Genomic DNA, 18059 nt, shown 5'->3' on the forward strand with positions numbered 1-18059 from the left:
TGAGGATACATTTCTCACAATGGATATCAGGGCAAAAATTGATTTGATGAAAAGCCCACCTCAGCTAAATGGCTGAAAGGCCTTAATCACTTAACCAGCTTCATTGGGGATTTGGTGAATGCTCTTCTTGCATTACTTTGTTCCCGTGTTGCTGTTTGCTTTGGAGACAATCAGTATATTTCTCTTTTTGTAAAGGGAAACTTGAACTGTTGTTTTGAATCTTTCTCAGGTGTGAATTGCCCTTTGTTTGTTCATGGTCATGGAACACCAGAGGAGCTCATCTGAATCTGGCAGAAAGCTTATTTCACTGTATACAAAAAGAAGTTAAAAACGTCATTTTCATCAAGTGAAAAAACCAAATTGTCTAACGCTAGAAAGAAGGACTTAAGGGCCTCTTGTCCAGAAAAACAAATAGCCTTTTTGTTTATTCACTGACATTTGATTGAAAATCCATTCAGAGACCATTTCTGATAAAAGAGGAAAATAGAGTATGTAGCTATAACCAAATGTGAGTCATTGCCAGTTATTGGCTAACTGTAATGATCAACTGATTTTTACCAATATATTTTTCATGCTTCCTTGGAGTACATCATGCTATACCCCTATGAGCAGTACCTCAACGTAAGTTTTAAAGAGGGTGAGAAAATTGATTTGAAGGAACTTCCAAATTTTCCCAATAGAGGTCTTTGTATATCTATCGTCACATTAGATGATCCTTGCCACGCGTTTTGCATAAAATGCTGTCCTGATGTCAAGATGTCCATGTTGAAAGGCAGAGGGTGATCGTGGTCACCTCCTGATCTTGGAAGAGCACCCCTGAGGCTGCTGTAACAGAACACTAGTCCAGTTTGATCCCTAGATTTGCTACTGTTTGGGCATCTTAATAAACCTTTTTTGCTTTTTTATCCTACCTATACTGGTTCTGCACCAGGTACAGGATCTGTGCTAATATTTGTTTGACTGTACAACAACTGTTAGAGCTCGGTTCAGCTCCAGCATTCAAGCATTGAAGATCCATATATTCATACTCTGGTGCCTTAAACCCTGTTGAGCTTTGCAGTTAGGACAAGCACTAAAATTTGGAAGACACTGTAGGTAGTCACCTAGTCCTTTGCACTCTGTAAGTGAGGGGACATATTAAGCCTCCTAACTTCTTTTCTGTAGTGTGATGGATCAGCTCTTTGATCTGGCTGAAATCCAGCCACTTATTTGTAGTTTTCATCCAGACCAGCAAGCTGATCTGGCTGAGGTGCAGAAGTGCTCAAAGCCAGCACAGTGGGAAATGACCAGGGTAAGAGTGGGTGGAGAATGGGTCTGTCCCTTCTGACAGGACCGTGTCATATTGGCATCTCATATTGGCTTAAGATTTTCAGAAATTGCATTTTCAAAAGTGATTCGCTAGTTATACACCCATTTAAGATGTTGGACAATGTGTAGGAAGCTGTATTTTTATATAGCTCTTCTAAGAGCTGTTTGAAAAAAATTGTTGTATAGAAACACCTACTGTTCAAATCTCACAGTTCTGCACATAGATACTGTATGAAGAGACCTCTGTCAGAGCTCTGACTACTGAACGTACAATGCAGTATAGTATGAAACACACAAACCTCCAGCAAAGTAAAATTGATTTTTATTTGCTGTCTACTAATTTCAGCAGTGGAGTGGTGAAACCATAAATCTTAGCAGAGATACTACACCAGCTGTAAACCTTCCACCTTCAGACAGAGCGATCACATGTTATACAATCTTTCATGCAGTGCCATGGGCTGCTGACACATCCAGAAAGGCTATAGCCCTTTGAGACAGAACAGGTTTTCTTCCAGCATCTATTTTACCCGTGTTCAGGAATAGCAGTGATGTGAGGTGCGAGTAAGTGAATGAAGTATGAAATGGTTCTTTTAAACTTGATTGTTTTAATTTCTTTTTTGTCAGGCTGGGGGGAAAGGAAAATACTGGAAGGAGAGAGAGGTGAGAAAGAGAAACTGGGGGCACATCTCTCCTGTTCCGCACCAATGCTCCCTTAGGCGCTCTCATCTCCTCTGTAAAGAAGTCCTTCGAACTTTCCTTCATGTGATGTCACTTTTTTCTATCTTGCACCCCACTGACTCTTCAAGAATTTTCTCAGACAACAGTGACTGAAATCAGAACCCGTTTCTTTTCTGCTACTCAGTATATAAACAATTAGCTCTTGCTCCCTTGAGGCGTGGGGAGAAACACAACAGATGGAGCAGCACAAAACAATGGGAAACCTACACTTATTAAGACCCTAAAACAGTGAGTGTTGCAAGTTTCTTGATTCTCATCCTGATCAGTTTTGCTACAAATTTCGCACTCATCACTGATCTTTCTTTTTAGAAGGCCTAGCCTTTCTTAAAGCCCTTGAATGATTGTGGTGTGTCTACTCTATTCATTCTCTTATTTTCACTGGTAAAAGGTTTTCCTAACAAATCCCTCTCGCTTCAGTTTAACCCCACAACCTCTTTCCCTATATGCCAGATAGAAAACAAATTCCTCCTCTTCCTTGGAGGAGCTTTCTAGACACATAAAGACTGTTGTTGTGTCTTCCATCAATCTTTTCAATGTAAAATTAAGACAGAAAGAATTCAAATAAATCCCAAAATGCCTTGGCTGTTTTGTCATAAGTTATGCTTTTATTGCTGTGGTCTGAGTTCTTTCAGTTCTTTCCAGGTGGCCCCCATATTTTTTTAAATGTAGTAGCCAACTTGGACATACTGCTCCAAATAGAAGAGTAGAAGATCATTTATTTCACAAGTTTATAAATCCCAAGTACTTGCTTTTTTTTTTTCCACACCCCAAGACCAACAGTCTTCACTTATGCTTGGTTTGTGATGTGGTAAGTACTGTAGATCTTTTCCTGCAGAGCTATAGGTGCGGTGCAGTTTTGTTCCTCATCCTGTAATTTTTCAGTTATTTATTTTTGCCTAAATATAAAACCTAGGACTTGTATCTCTTGAATTGCATCATTTTTTTTGAGACCATTTTGTTATTTGTCAGGACATTTTAAATTCTAATACTGCCCTCCTGTTTACCTGTAGCCCTTCCTGTTTCATGTCGTCTGCAAACCTACCAAACATGTTTTTCAGTCATCTAGATCACCATGAATATTTTAGTAGTATACTAAGCGGTTTAAGTAGCGTGGGGGAAAGAAGTGACAGGAATTTCTTTAGATTCAGTGTATTTGATTAAATGTATGCTCTTTACAAGATTAAATGTATAGTATTTACAAGAAGAAAAAGCTCCCTTTTCCCTCTTCTACCCACTTTTTTCTTTAAATGCAAAAAATACTATTTCATTTTAGAGCATAAACTTCAGATTTGTGTTAAGATTAAAGTTCATGGAGTAGTATTAACATATTTTGCAAACTACAACAAATATCACAGTAACCTACACTTTGGTCAAAGTTGCTCATCACCATTGTAATTTTGGGACAGATTTTATTTAAAATTTAATTAATTGTTTCAGCAAAGAAAGTGGAAATATGCCAATGTAATTTGCTCCGATCAGAAAGTTGGGAGGCATTGTCAAAGAAGGAGCAAGCTATTATACAGAAAGGACTAGATGATTTTGATGACTGGTGTTACTGGAATGAGATGAAATTCAGAGCTATAAATGAAAAGTCATGCACTTAGGGACAATTCTAATATAATACAGGAACACACAGCTAGAGAGTAAAAGGATCACAGAACGACGACAAGTTGCCACTTGTGCATTGTAATGCTCTGCTTTAACATGGAACAAAGACAGTTAATTTTTACAGATTTCTAAGCAGAAGCTGGTAATCTGTTTTCCTTCTGATTTTATTAATCACGATTGTCTGTAGATGAAAGGCTCCTAGACAGTCAGGAAAAGACTCAGAAGTTTCTCTCAGCTCTGTCCTGTCAAAAATCATTCACCCTCATGTAGAACTTCTTTACATGTTACACTGAACACTTCTTCACCTCCACCCTTTATGCGGGCCATGAGTGTTTCGCTAGCTGATTAAAAGACAAAGTCCGGTTCAAGCTTTCAGATGTGCCATAGTAGTGGGAAGGTGGATATCACTGGTGATAAAATTACTCATAAAATGTACCCATGCTGTAGGTAGGAAGTTAGACAGCAGTTGGAAGTTATCTATTACCAGAATTCTCATTCCATGTTTATATTTTAGGTAAATTTTGACCATGTTTGAACAATAGTTTTTAAATGTAGGTTATGTTGGATTGGTTTTTGATTGATATTTACTATTTGATTTGATAATTTTCCCTTCCTATCTCTACTAATTTTATCTATTACATTTACTATAGCTATGTAGTATCTAATTATTTTAATATATTTCAAGGATTGGTACTAGCTTCTCTAGCTGTACTAGTGTGGTCTCCTTTTTAAAAGTATATATATTTCTCTTTTAGACTGCAAAGATCATACTGCATTTCCTGCGTATTCTGTCTCTCTAAAATACTTGTTCTTTTTACCTTACAGCCTAGTAAGTCTGTAGACCCAAGCGTCTAAGGCAGTGGGATACAACGTCCCACCGGCAATTTCCTTTTTGTCTTTACACTGTCCTTCCTAACACTATGCATGTAGATTGTATAGCACTGGTGGAAATCAAATTGAGATCTTAGGTAATTTCAGACCCATACGATAAGGAATAAATAATCAGACACTTTAATTTACTATACCATTAATGGCAGAATGAAGTTCCTTTTCCATATTGTGTGAATTAGCCCAGCCTTTCAGGTACTTGGTTTATTGTAACTTTCATATGCAGCTGCATAAACACATACATACCTATCCACACATATAAATAATCAAAATACTTTTGTAGATAGAAGTTCCTTTACCCCTTCTGTGAATCTGTGCTGTCTCATAATCCTCTTATTTTGAGGCTGCAGAGCAGCTCCAACTAAACAACAGTCCTAATTAGACCCAGCCAGAAGTTTTTATCCAGAGCTTTTTAACAACAGAAAAATTGGTTACATGGAATTGTTTGCAAAATTTCTATTGATTTCACTGATTCATTTGTGAAATTAGAAAACCCTGTAAAAGACTTTTCTAAAGAGGCTTTTAATATTATTTTTAAATAGTGTAATATTTAAATGATTCACAACCAAATCAATACTTCTGATGTATTAAATTATATTTCTCATTCAACACTTTTTTTTTTTAGTTGATGAAAATTTCAAAACCACTATTTTGATCTGGTCAAACTGTTCATTCTCTCACCACAGTTGCCAAAGAACCAAATTATCAATATTTGTCCTACAGTGGCATTCCTTCAGCTACTGTATTCTTTCATTCTCCAACCTTACTCACTTTAGAGTGACCCTTTGCTCTTTATTACTTTCCACAGCTTCTTTAGTCCTTTTCACAGCTGAAGGAAAGGAGATGGCAGAGGGACAGAAGTAAAGGACTCCCTGAAGGTCTGAATTTATAGATACAGGAACGTGTTACTTGAAAAGTTTGAAAGAGATTTGGGTATGTGTGAGAGAAGGAGGGAAGGGGAGAAGGTCGACGGTGGTGAAAGAGAAGTGCTAAAAAAGTTTTATTAGTGTAGCGGGAGGAAAAGTACGAAAATCAGTAAGCATAGGAAATACAGAGAAAGTGGGAGAGTGAGAAGGAGGATGGCATTTAGGGGGAGTGGTGCCCAAATGTGGTGTCTTATTGATTTACTACATGGGAGGGGCTTACAGTGCTCCTGATCATCTAGTCTCGCTCCCTGCTACAGTGAGTGATTGCTGTACAGGGATTCACCAGTGCAGCGAACACTCAAAACTGCCATTCTTCCCTCTCATTGCTGGCTTTCCCAGATTTAGAAAGAATAGACATCAAATATATTGTATAAATTTATTTTAGAAAACTGATACAAGCTACAGTTTAAAATAATCCAGACTGCCAATAATACAGTAATCCAGTTTGGATTGGTTTGGTTGTACGCTGCCTGTGCAACCTCCATTTTTCTATTTCTCTTACTTTGCTATCCCTCCTACTTTCTTTCTGTGTCACCTTCACAGTTTTAACAGCTACGGTCTCATCAGCAGTAGCTGCTATATAGTCAAAAGAATTTTTGAAAATCCTGAGACCCGTCTGGTTATATAAAATCGTGTATTTTAGTCCCAGAGTCTCAGTTTAAGCAAACGAGCATGCAAAAATTCTTTACCATTTCTGACAAGATTTTATGGATGTATATCAATACCATCTAGTGGCAATAAGAGTTATAGCACTTAGTAAGCTCGCACAGGAAATTCCATATTTGACTTCAATAACCAGGATCCTTCAGCAGGAAGTTAGGTGTGGTCTGTAGAAGGCGAATTTAAAAAAAAAAAAAAAAGAAAAAAGAAAAAAAAAGAAAAAGGAAAAGACATGATGGAATTTTAGCTGCAGTCTTCCTTGGTGCCATTCCAAACCCACATGATTGCAAGATTCTCAAGATTCTTCACTGGTAATGAATTTTTATTTGTTTCCTGCAGTATTAAAACAGGATTATGCTTCTTTGCTGCTTTTTTTGTTTTTCTTTCCCCCCTATAATTAACAATAAAATCTAACAGGATTCTGCTGCAGGACCACTTTCATTTTCCTAATTAACCCTTCCGCTGCTACTAGTCAGTGCAGCTTCTAGCAGCAGTTTGCTACAGACCGTCCATGACAGAATGCACCAGGTGCCTTTGCCTGCAATGGAAAAGCATGCTGACAGGGAGACCTGCAGGAGTTGGGATGTGTCTGGATGTCTGTGTAGGTGTAAATTGCTATGTGCATATGGTTGAAAAGAAGGAGAAAGCATTGTGTTGCAGTTTATTTAGCAGGCTTAAAAAATATGAATTTGTTGCAGCTGTGCTGGAGTATGTGTATTTAGCGAGACTGTAAAATAGGATCATGCTGACTGTATTCTAACTATTATATCATTTTAATTTGATAATTGTTTCTTGGGTATATTGTCTTACTCAAAAGTTGTTACTTTTTATTGCATTTGCTATATTTTTAATGTGCTTACTCAGGAGAAGGGCTCTTGAGAAAAATTCTTGAAGGCTGCGGCAGAGATCCTGATTATGATTTCAGATCAAAGTAAACCAGAATATTTTCCACTTGTTCTTTTAACTGAACTGACTGGAGACATTAAGAAGAGATGGTTCTGCTCTTGTTAGTGAAAATTGTGAAAAATATATAGAACTGATATTGTATCAGATGTAAAAGATCTAAGTGCAGTACGTAATGGTTAAAGATCATTTTTGTCTAATTCAGCAGTTCTTCCAGTGCACAGTGTGTTGCCATGCAGGGGATCTGAATGCAGGTGCTTATGCTTGAATCTTGTTTCCTGAGCTGGCAGCTCTGCAAAGGCAGCATATTTGTACCCGAAGAGAAGGAGCATCTCGCATTGCTTTCAACTGATGCCTCTGGCCTTACATGGCAGTAGTGGATTCTAGGAGTCATTTCTGGTCCTTCTAGCTAGAGGGAGGATTGGTCCAAGGTGCAGCTTTCAGGATAATAAAGAGGTGAATTGTCTGGAGCCTCACTCCTCAACACCGAACCAGAAACAGTTCAGAACTGTTGATTCCCCACACTGTATGTGGTGGAAAATACTCCCTACTCTATTCAGGGAATGGATAGCATTACCCTGGATAAAGCCAAGAAGATGATATTTTATTGTATGTGACTTTTTTTTTATAGAGTCTATAGAACTGGCCATCTATTGTCTCAAGCACTAAGTGAATTTTAAACTAAATGTTCTGAGAAATGACACCTTCAAGACAACTCTAAGAGGCTAGCTGCAAAGGAAAATGGTTTCTCTTGAAATAAAAACAAATGAAAAAATGCGTTTCACAGCAGCCTTCTCTTGGATGATAATTACTGAATTTAACAAGATGTCCCACAGAAAATTCTATGAAGGTATATTCTTTTACATTGTAGCTATTTGTGTTGCTCTAATTTTTTTCTGTGTTTTTTATATTTTTAGCACTTTTTTATGAGAGAGGTTAAACAGTAATTAAGAGGTGCAGGATGAAAAGATGGCACAATCAGTGCTGGTACCACCAGGACCTGACAGCTTCCGCTATTTCACACGAGAATCACTTGCAGCTATTGAGCAGCGTGTCAATGAAGAAAAAGCTAAAAAGTCCAAACAAGAACGCAAAGATGATGATGATGAAGATGGACCAAAGCCAAATAGCGACTTGGAGGCAGGAAAGACACTGCCATTTATTTACGGCGACATACCTCCAGGAATGGTGTCCGAGCCCTTGGAAGACCTGGACCCATATTATATCAATAAAAAAGTGAGTGTGTTGTATATTTCTATGAGACTTTAAGAAGATTAAAATACAGCAAATCCTCTCAAAGGCATAGTATTTCCAGTATTTTTGCGCCAGTCTTTATGGATAATACATTTTCCCAGCAGCTGATTTCACTGGCAGAATTCTCAATTGTAAGAACAGAAGTTAGTAATGAAAGTTTGTGGGACCTGGTCTGAAGGTAGAGAAGCATTTGGGTTTGTTTTAATATACCTGGCATTTTACTAAAAATCGTAACTTTCAGTGTTTTACACACAAGAATTGAAGAAGTAGCACAGGGGTTATCTTTAGAATTATTATTTTATTAATTGCTGTATTGGAGATGTGAAGGGAGCAGATCTTCACTATGAAACACTTTCTCACAAGCTTTCTTCACTGCCATGTGGAAAGCCTAGGTTGTATTCTCTTGTTGCTGGGAAGTACGTAAAGGTAATTTCTCAGGATGTGCCGAAGATCTGCCTCCCATTTTGTACTCTGTAGAGTCATCATATATCTGGGTGAAAAATTTTTCATATCCAGAGGTGTGTTTAAAAAAGGGAAATAAATAAAGAGGAGATAGGAGCTCCTCTTGGAGTGTCGACAGAATGTTACATAACTTAAATATTTTATAGAGATGTTCACTTTTTAAAAAATAAAGCTACATATTTCCTTTTTGTTTAAAGTGCTTGTGACACAACTTGGTTGGGACCAAGCACAATAGTAGCTGAACTTTAGGCTTTTGACCAAATGGCCTTGGGTTTCCTCCAGAATTCCAGTCCCTGGAATAAAAATAATAATTACAGTTACAATTCCAGTCCCTGGAATTCTGGAGGATTTTGGTATCATATGTATTGCACCATCGTTATTCTACCAGCGAAGAAGGAATTACTGATTTTTTATTTTTATTTTTCTGTCTTCATAATTTTTTTTGTGTGCTTTCTTTTCTTTCCTGTGGAAATTAGCCAGTGAATAAAAACAAATGCATATAAAAACCAAACAAACATGAAAGCAAAAAAAAGTACATCAAAGAAAAAGGAATAAAACCTCCAAGAATCCTTATGAGTTAACCTTCACCTAGGTAAAAAAATACAAATGAAGATATTTCCTCCAGGAATTAGGGGTATGCCTCATCACTAATATGTTGAAACAATAACAATATAGGCATACTTAGATAAACTAAACAGAGAACAGTTTTCAAAAAAAATCGGCTGTACCTTAAATGTTCATTGAAGTATTTCTAAAACTCAATTCATGCTATGGGGAGTTAAATTTGTGTTAAATTTGAAAACAAGGTTTTCAATTAAATATCACGTTCTGTTCCCTTTACTCAAGTGACTTACCCTGTTGAAGTCTGGAAGTAAAGCAAATGGAATTTGGGTCAAAGTGCTGATCCCTTTCCTTCCTTCTTTCCCAGTTCTGCAGTAGTAAAAATCTAAATTCAGTGCTGGAAATACTAAAGTTAGCATGTGTATTATCATGCTTGGGAGACTAGAAAAGTAATTCTCCAATTAAGTGTGTGTGCAAAGTAAAATACTGCTGAATTGCTTGTTCCTGATTGAAAAAAGCATAGCAGTTGATCTTTTGATCAACTTTTTTGATCTCTTGATCTTTTCCAAAAGCATAGTGGTTTCTAGTGGGAGATACATGGATTGCTATACGTGGATTGCACTCATAATTTCTCCTTTTTATTTTTCTTTGTGTTCTTTACATATCTTTGATCATTCTTGTTTAGGTCAGGCTCCATTTTAATTTTTTAATATGTCTTGATGAGTCAGCATCGCACAAATGGTACTGCATCAGAGGTTTTGTCACAGTAAAGGGAACAGAAAACATAGGAAAAACTGGTTTGAGGGCAGGTTTTCTTGAACTCCAGGAAGAATAGTAATAGAGTTGAAAATCAATGGTAGCAAAGATAGTACATTACAGACCAATCCTTTCTCCTCTACAATAAAGAGCCAAAGTACAGCTTGAGAATCAATGGGTATCTGGGAATGCAAATATGTTCAGTTTGGGAGAGCTGAAATTTATATTTCAGGCAGGGGAGGCATTGTGTTTTCGGGATTTCAGCTGCTGTATTTGGCACACCTGCTCAGAAAGTAGAGCATAATCTTTATAAAGGCTGCCCTGTGATCCCAGCTGAGGCAGATCATGGCTACTGGCATTGCTCCAGGTTTGCATGGCTTATGTTCCTTTTGGGGTTTTTAGGGCTGCTACAATGCTAGCTAGATCTGCTTACCTTCAGTGAGCATGAACTGTCATCCATGTGTAGAAAGAAGAGATGATAGAAATATAGGGGAATTTCCCCAAATGCATGGAAATCTAAATAATTTTAAAGCTTACTGCATTTTAAATAAAGACTTTATTCTTCTTTATTTCCCAGGTTTTAAGAAAACTATTACATTTATAAATGCTTTTTTTAATGTTGGCAGCATGTATGAGTTATTGCAGAAACTGTGGAGAGAGTGAAAATACATGGATTATTGAATTCTGTATTAGGTAAAAGTAAAGCATGACATAAGAAAAATAGACAGAATTGCAGGTACGAAACTCTCACAAGAAATAGTTGAAAAGAGAAGCAACATGTTATTTATTTCTTAGAGTACAGCAAAAACTATCCAGTACATTAGTGTTATGTTGAAAAACTCGTTATTGAACACTCTTAATTTCTTTATTTTCATGAAGATCACTCTAGAAATTTAGATCACTTTGTAGTACTGTTGTATTAGTACTTTGATGTGATAATTGATGCTCGTTATTTGATTCAGGGAATGCTGAAGTTTTAATGGCACTCTTTTTCTTAAAGGTGTGTGTATATATTATAAGGTACAAAAAGTATACTAATTCTTCAAGTATCACGCACATTTGTACCTTATACACCTGTCTTTCTTTTCTAGCTATCAATATCAGGATAACTTATGATTTCTAAATACATTTATTAAAATGATTTAATGCAATTATATTCGTAGTAATTTGTCTGGAATCTACTATGTGTGAACTGGAGGAGGGGACTGTGATTCTGGGGGAGGTGTAAATGGAAGAAGAGTTTGACCAAATACGATTAATGATAAAATGAAAATGATTCTGGGTTTGAACTCGTAACTTGTTTGTAACTTGCTATGTTTTAAATGCTATTTTTCATTCTGTGTTTCTTTTTCCAGACCTTTATAGTATTGAATAAAGGGAAGGCAATATTCCGATTCAGTGCCACCTCTGCCCTCTACATGTTAACTCCTTTCAATCCTCTTAGAAAAATAGCTATTAAGATTTTGGTACATTCATATCCTTTTCAAGTGGTTAGTCTAAAACTGTAGTGAGATGTTACTTAGTATTTAAATCATTCTCTAGCACATGTCCCAGGATCGATGTGATCTATAGTGCCTTGTCCCTCTTCTCTCTACTATTTCTGTCTTCTGTTCTTTTTCTTATTCCCTTTTTACATTTGTGTTCATTGCTGGATCTTAATATAGTAATATCAGAAGCCAGACAACCAGTCATCCTCCTTTACAATTTCTTCCTGTGTTTTTTTTTCTTCCCCCACCTATCTTTCCCTTCCCTCTTATTTTTCCTATAATCATCACATCTTTTTTCATCTTTTCCCCTCCTCCACATTTTTCATGAAGTGCAGATATATTGCTCAAAATACTTTCAGTTCTTCACTGACACTTTGTGTTAAAAATCAGATCTTTGATCCCAGATTTGTGCTTGCATGAATATTTAGCGAAAATATGGTTTCATTATTCCTTTTCATTTTCTGATTCAGATCACAATTGCAGAAGGATAGGTTGATAAAACAGCTTAGGTTTCTTATTTTATTAATCGTTCTCAGTCCTATATGTATCTTACCCGGCTGTTTTATTGCTTGTTCATTATTGCATTATGCACTCATAATCCTGTAGGTGTTTTAATTTCAGTCTTCAAGTAGGTCATCAGATTTCCACATTGCAGATAGGGATTTACAAAGCTAAGTGATCATCATGACCTATCTATTGTTTTGTCTTTTTCAGTGTTTTGATAGTTGACTATAGTAGGCATCCCACTGACGCCAAATGCTGATACGACCAATGAGGGCATTATATACTTCAGCAAGTTTGCTTACTTAAGGAACCAATACAAATGTTTGCACACTTACGTTTTACAAGAGTCTAACATAAGCACACTGAAAGCAGTTTTGTGTAGCATTACATATAGGGATCGTAAGATCATGTAGAATAAATCTTGAAAGGATTTTTTTCAATCTTGGTATAGTGGAAGTCTGATAATTGTAATGTCTTTTGTGTGTTGGATGTTGTTATCAATGCCTAGCCCACAAATGACTTCAGAATCAATCATGAAACTACATAGCTGGTTTAGTATTTGCTTGCTACAGGTGTCATGACAAATAATTATTTGTCAATTATCTGACAGTCCTTAATATGTTACAGAGCATTATTCAGTTACATGGAATAATGGAAGATCATGAAATAATGGAAGATCATGGGACTGAGACAGTGGTGAAGAGCTAGTCACCAAAGTCAGAATGTTAAAAAACGTTTAAAATTGTGGGAAGGTATATTCTAGTTATTTCTCCACTGATGAAAGAATAGTGAGGATTTGCAACTCTGAGAGGACATTTAATCAAAAAGGATTTTGAAAGCCTATGTAAAATACAGGCTTGTGAAACACTCTTATGAAAACATGTGATTTTTTATGTTTTTTAAAATACCTTTCTTTCTCTTCTGCTCTGTTCATATATGAATTGTATAATGAGAAGCTAGGTTCTGAGTAAAGGATTTGAAATAGAATTACTGAGCAGAAGACCCAAAGAATTGTTGAGTGTAATGCCAGAGTTTGACAGTTCTAGAAGGCAGAGGTATTTACTCTTGCTTGAAAGTTTTTTTCATTAATATAGATATGCAATGAAAACTGCAAGAGGGGCACCTCACAGTATTTCCCACTCCATTATACCAGGATTTTTATTTAGGAGCACCCTGTGAGCCAGCATTTTAGTTACAGAAGCTAAACCGCTTCTCAAAATCGAGCTTTGTCCTCTTTCTCGTTTTAGGTGATGGTGCCATCATGTGGACGTTTTGTGCATCATCTGTGTGGTTTTCATTTGCGTGTTTGTATTTTCATTTCTAAGAATGTCATCAGTCCTGAGAGTGAAAGGTTGTAGATCCAGAGCAGTTCTGTTAAAATCAATGAGGTTATTTATGACTTGGACCTGTTCTGGAATTCTTTTTAGATTTCTTTTTTTTGAGAATAAAATGTGCCTTCCCCTCCACCAACATTTATATTACAAACACTGTACATAAAGCAAATAGTAATAAAATAATTCTCTCCCTAAAATTTCCCTATGCTCTCTCCTACTATGTGACAACTAGCTTTCAATAGATGTATTATAATGATAAGCAAAATTGTTGATACATGCCAAATTTTATGGTGAAACATAAAGAAGAAGAGTGAAGAAAATGTATTTTTCACTGTTTTGTATTCATGAAGTAGATCAGATTTCCCAAACAAATGTTTTTTGTGATATTCCACTAAATTTGAAGCTACTACTTCAAGCTTTCATATTTTTATTCAAAAGAAAATATCATCTTAAGGTCTTCAAATTAAGAGTTGTTTGGGTTTTTTTTATCTTTCACATTTTCTAATTTTAGTGTGTGATTGTTCTCTTTTAGCTATAAAGCAGTGACTATGGAACCTTTAACATATTCAGGGCCTTTTCCCAAGTCTTAACAGAGCAGTGGAGGGATAAATAGCTCCTGATAGTGGAAATCTGCCAAAGCAGCGTGTTATTTGATACTCTTTTTATGAGCTTTTCAGGCGTACATTCCTTAACTCTTAACCTACATTATTCAGCATGCTTATCATGTGCACTATTTTGACCAACTGTGTATTTATGACTATGAGTAACCCTCCAGACTGGACAAAGAATGTAGAGTAAGTTAAATGGATTTTCTTTGAATGATATTCAGTAATCTGAAATAAACTGCTGTAAATGATTTTATATTAGGCTGGTATCTACTGTCAGCAGCTACCTTGTTGGCATATCCTTTCAACAGCTATTCTGATGCTAATTTATTCTGTGTAATATTAAATACATATATTTTACAACACTTGCCTCATTACAAGTTGTTTAATGTCCACCCTCTGTTTGCAGTACTAAATGGGGAACATAAGAAGAGAAGCCAGTCTTATGACCATGCAAAAATGTGGATTATAAATATTTTTCCACTGCATTCTATGTTACGTCTGTGCAAGAATGCAGGCAAATACGTTCTTCCATCTACTGCAATAACTGTTACAGATAAGGGATCGTCTAATGAATGTCTGTGTTCACCACAGTGCAGCTTTCCTTTACCAAAGACAATCTAACAATTGAAAGCTTGTATGAAAAATAAGCTATTAAAAAAGTGTTTAAGTGGTTGGCTAGTCTTCCCATAGGAAGAGAAAAGGTCCAATATGATGTGAGCTACTTTGTGCTGATATACAATTGGTGCATATTTTGTGATAGTTCCAAGACTGCGGACCACAGTGTGAAACACTGCTCTTTATGGTTCTTCCTTTTTCCAATAGCATTCTATGCTTCTGCTTCTTCCTTCCTAACTGCTTTGGATGATACGTACTTGTTTAGTTTTCAGTAATCAAAAGGTTAATCATAGGGCTATTAAAGTCAGTAGAGGCACTCTCATTTTGAGTTCAATGAACATATATGTATTCAGGATGTGTAGCATATCGTAAATATTTATTAATAAAGATAGCTAACTTGAATATTTCTACATGTCATTATGTTGTGCCATTTAGATATACAACAGAAGTCCTTCTCATCTGTTGAGTAAAGTTGTGCAGGAAAGAAATTTTTGGATTAGTAATTGAACTGAAAAAATTTACATTGCAAAATTGGTTTCAGGTTGGCTCAAGTCTGAAAACCAGTTCAAGCCTTTTAAGCAGTTCAATTTGAATTCTTTTCCATTAAACATATAAATGAAAGTAAAAATTTCAAGATGACATCATTTGGAGATCAAAAATTGAAATGACTCAGAATGCCAGAATTAAATATTTTTACTTTTTACATTTCAACCACATTTTTTAGCCAAAATGAGTAGCTGAATGTTATTGGCATTTGTAAATATTTTTGGTTGTTCTTGCACAGGATTTTGCATCCGAAAAGAGTTGTTTCTCTCCAGTGCTATGCTTGTCTTGCTGAAGGTGAAGTACTGGATACACCTACTCTGTAACAAAGTCAATGAGGACTGATGAGGGTTGGCACATTGCCAGCGCATGGTGCTAAGCAGCATTTCAGCATAAAAATAACATTGAAGAAAGAAACTTTTAGTCTGGAAGCAACTTCTGAAATCCTAACATAATCCATCTGTGTGTTTTGTTATAACGTGGATTCAAATTGGACAAAAACATGCACCAATGAAGTAACTGGGAATTTTGCAACTGTGTCGTTGGTATAGATTATAGAATTTGAATTTAAGCTATGGGTTGGCATTTAGTCTTTTAATCATAGCTTGATTCCTCCTTCCTTACGGTATAAATTCTGCAGATGTTTAAAATTGGCCGTAACTTCCATTAAAATCTTGTGCCACTTAAAGAGAAGAAAATGAGAATAAAGCAACTAGAGAGCATAATGTGTAAAGATAATATTTATGGGTTTCTATAAATTCTGTCTTGCGTATTTTCCTCAGATACACATTCACTGGAATTTATACTTTTGAGTCACTTATTAAAATTCTTGCAAGGGGCTTCTGTTTAGAAGATTTTACATTTCTTCGAGACCCATGGAATTGGCTAGATTTCACTGTCATTACATTTGCGTAAGTCTTCTTTTCTTTTTTTTTAAATAAGAAAATCTTTCTGATAGCATTAAATTAGTGACTAAAAATTGCCTCATATTTTGTCAGCCAGAACATTTGGAGCCTGGACTTCCTGCGGTTGCAATATGTTTCTTCTACCTCTTTTACACATTTTAGTATTTCTAACTAAGCATGTGCTGCAGAGGCCAGCATTGTGTGCCAGCACGTTAGGACTGTGAATGCCATCAGCCTGAACTGTTCATATCCTGTCTCCTTTCTGCATACCAGAATTAAAGGAATCCTTTTGACTTCCTCCTATAAGCTGACCAAATTAGGTTTCAAACATCAAGTCAATTTGGTTTATTTTGATAAAACTGAATTTAATTTTATGGTCAGAAGCGTATTTATAACACAGGCAAAATACAGTGAACGGTGAAGAGGTCTTGATCAAAGACCCAAGCAAATAGGATAAAATCTGCCTCAATTCTGAGTAACTGTGATTTAATTCTACAGGTATGTAACAGAATTTGTAAACCTAGGCAATGTTTCAGCTCTTCGAACTTTCAGAGTATTGAGAGCTTTGAAAACTATTTCTGTAATTCCAGGTAAGAAGTAGTTGGTGTAAGGTGTTAGGCCCCTCGTATCTCCAACTGTTATTTGTGTGCTGTCATTGTGTTTGTGTGTGAACTCCCCTATTACAGATATGTGACAGAGTTTGTGGACCTGGGCAATGTCTCAGCGTTGAGAACATTCAGAGTTCTCCGAGCTTTGAAAACAATATCAGTCATTCCAGGTGAGAGCTAGGTTAAACACTGAGGCTGACTTTTGATCCACAAAGGCTGTACTCACGTTTTTAAAGCATAAGCCTTGTTTGCTACACATTGTTAACAAAATAAAAAAGCAGGAATCAAGACATGTAATTTTATTTAAATTGATTCTTGCTTTTCTTATATTAGTTGTATTTTCTTTTCAAAAAAATCAGCCTTTGAGTTTAACAAATTCTTGCATGAGATTCTTGCAGTAAACAGCCTATGTGATTTGCATCTTATGACATCAAGCTTTCCTTTACATGTTTTAAATATAAGTTAATTTTAAGCTTTCATACTGATGCAAATTTTATCATTTATTGCAGGCACTTGATATAGCAACTTAATTCAGTTTTAAGTCATGTATAAAAAATTAAACTGAAGGATAGCATGGGCCGTGCATGGGGTATTGTTTTAAAGATGTCTTTCTTCTCCAAACCATCACCCCTCTTATATTGTAAGAAGATTATTATGAGGATATCATTCAAATATGCACTTATAATGTCTTTATAATGGGTTCACTAATGCAGAATACTTTTTTAAAGGTTCGTAAAAGGAAGGTTTGGGCAAGAAGCATCAACAAAAGCAAATGATGCTTTTCTATGTAGGGTTGAGATATAGCATGAATAATAAAATCACTTGTTTTGGCATAAACAACGTATTTGGTATTTTCTACTTTTTATTTCAGTACACTATAAAATAAGCATAAACTTACAGCTTTTCATTCATCTTCACAAGTAATAAGGCTTTTCGTGAAAATTATTGTGTCACGAATATTAGACTCATTTAGTTGTCATTTTGCATGAAATCTTTACATTGTCAGGAAAAATCACATGATTTTTTGTGTGTTTAGTATCTGTTTAACATCATAGTAAAAATCTTCTTTCTTTGCAGGCTTGAAGACTATCGTGGGAGCCCTAATTCAATCTGTGAAGAAGCTCTCGGACGTTATGATCCTGACCGTGTTTTGTCTGAGTGTATTTGCACTAATAGGGCTGCAGCTGTTCATGGGCAACTTGAGGAATAAATGCCTGCAGTGGCCTCCAGACAATTCGACTTTTGAAACAACTGTTATTTCCTACTTTAATAGCTCTATAGGTGAAAATGGTACATTTATTAATACAACAATGACAATATTTAACTGGGATGAGTACATCGAAGACAGAAGTAAGAGTTCATTATATCATCTACTGCATTGATTTTCTGGA

At 35.9% G+C, this 18059-nt stretch overlaps 1 protein-coding gene across 6 annotated transcripts in view; it reads left to right on the forward strand.

Moving 5' to 3' along the window:
• The window catches only part of LOC134519019 (sodium channel protein type 2 subunit alpha), an 80874-nt gene that overhangs the window by 13478 nt on the left and 49337 nt on the right, over positions 1-18059 (forward strand). For 2 of the 6 annotated variants that reach the window (XM_063342529.1, XM_063342533.1), the window contains exons 2-7: positions 7949-8267; positions 11420-11537; positions 14093-14183; positions 15938-16066; positions 16559-16650; positions 17746-18018. In XM_063342529.1, coding sequence (XP_063198599.1) covers positions 8001-8267; positions 11420-11537; positions 14093-14183; positions 15938-16066; positions 16559-16650; positions 17746-18018 — 970 coding nt within the window. In that variant the 5' untranslated portion in view covers positions 7949-8000. Of the gene's footprint in view, positions 1-6324; positions 6440-6711; positions 6730-7948; positions 8268-11419; positions 11538-14092; positions 14184-15937; positions 16067-16558; positions 16651-16746; positions 16839-17745; positions 18019-18059 lie in introns of those variants that run through there. The other 4 variants (XM_063342528.1, XM_063342532.1, XM_063342530.1 and 1 more) reach the window with 3 other exon arrangements.

The sequence above is a fragment of the Chroicocephalus ridibundus genome, chromosome 7, assembly GCF_963924245.1.
Source record: "Chroicocephalus ridibundus chromosome 7, bChrRid1.1, whole genome shotgun sequence".
In the NCBI taxonomy this organism is placed as follows: Eukaryota; Metazoa; Chordata; class Aves; order Charadriiformes; family Laridae; genus Chroicocephalus; species Chroicocephalus ridibundus.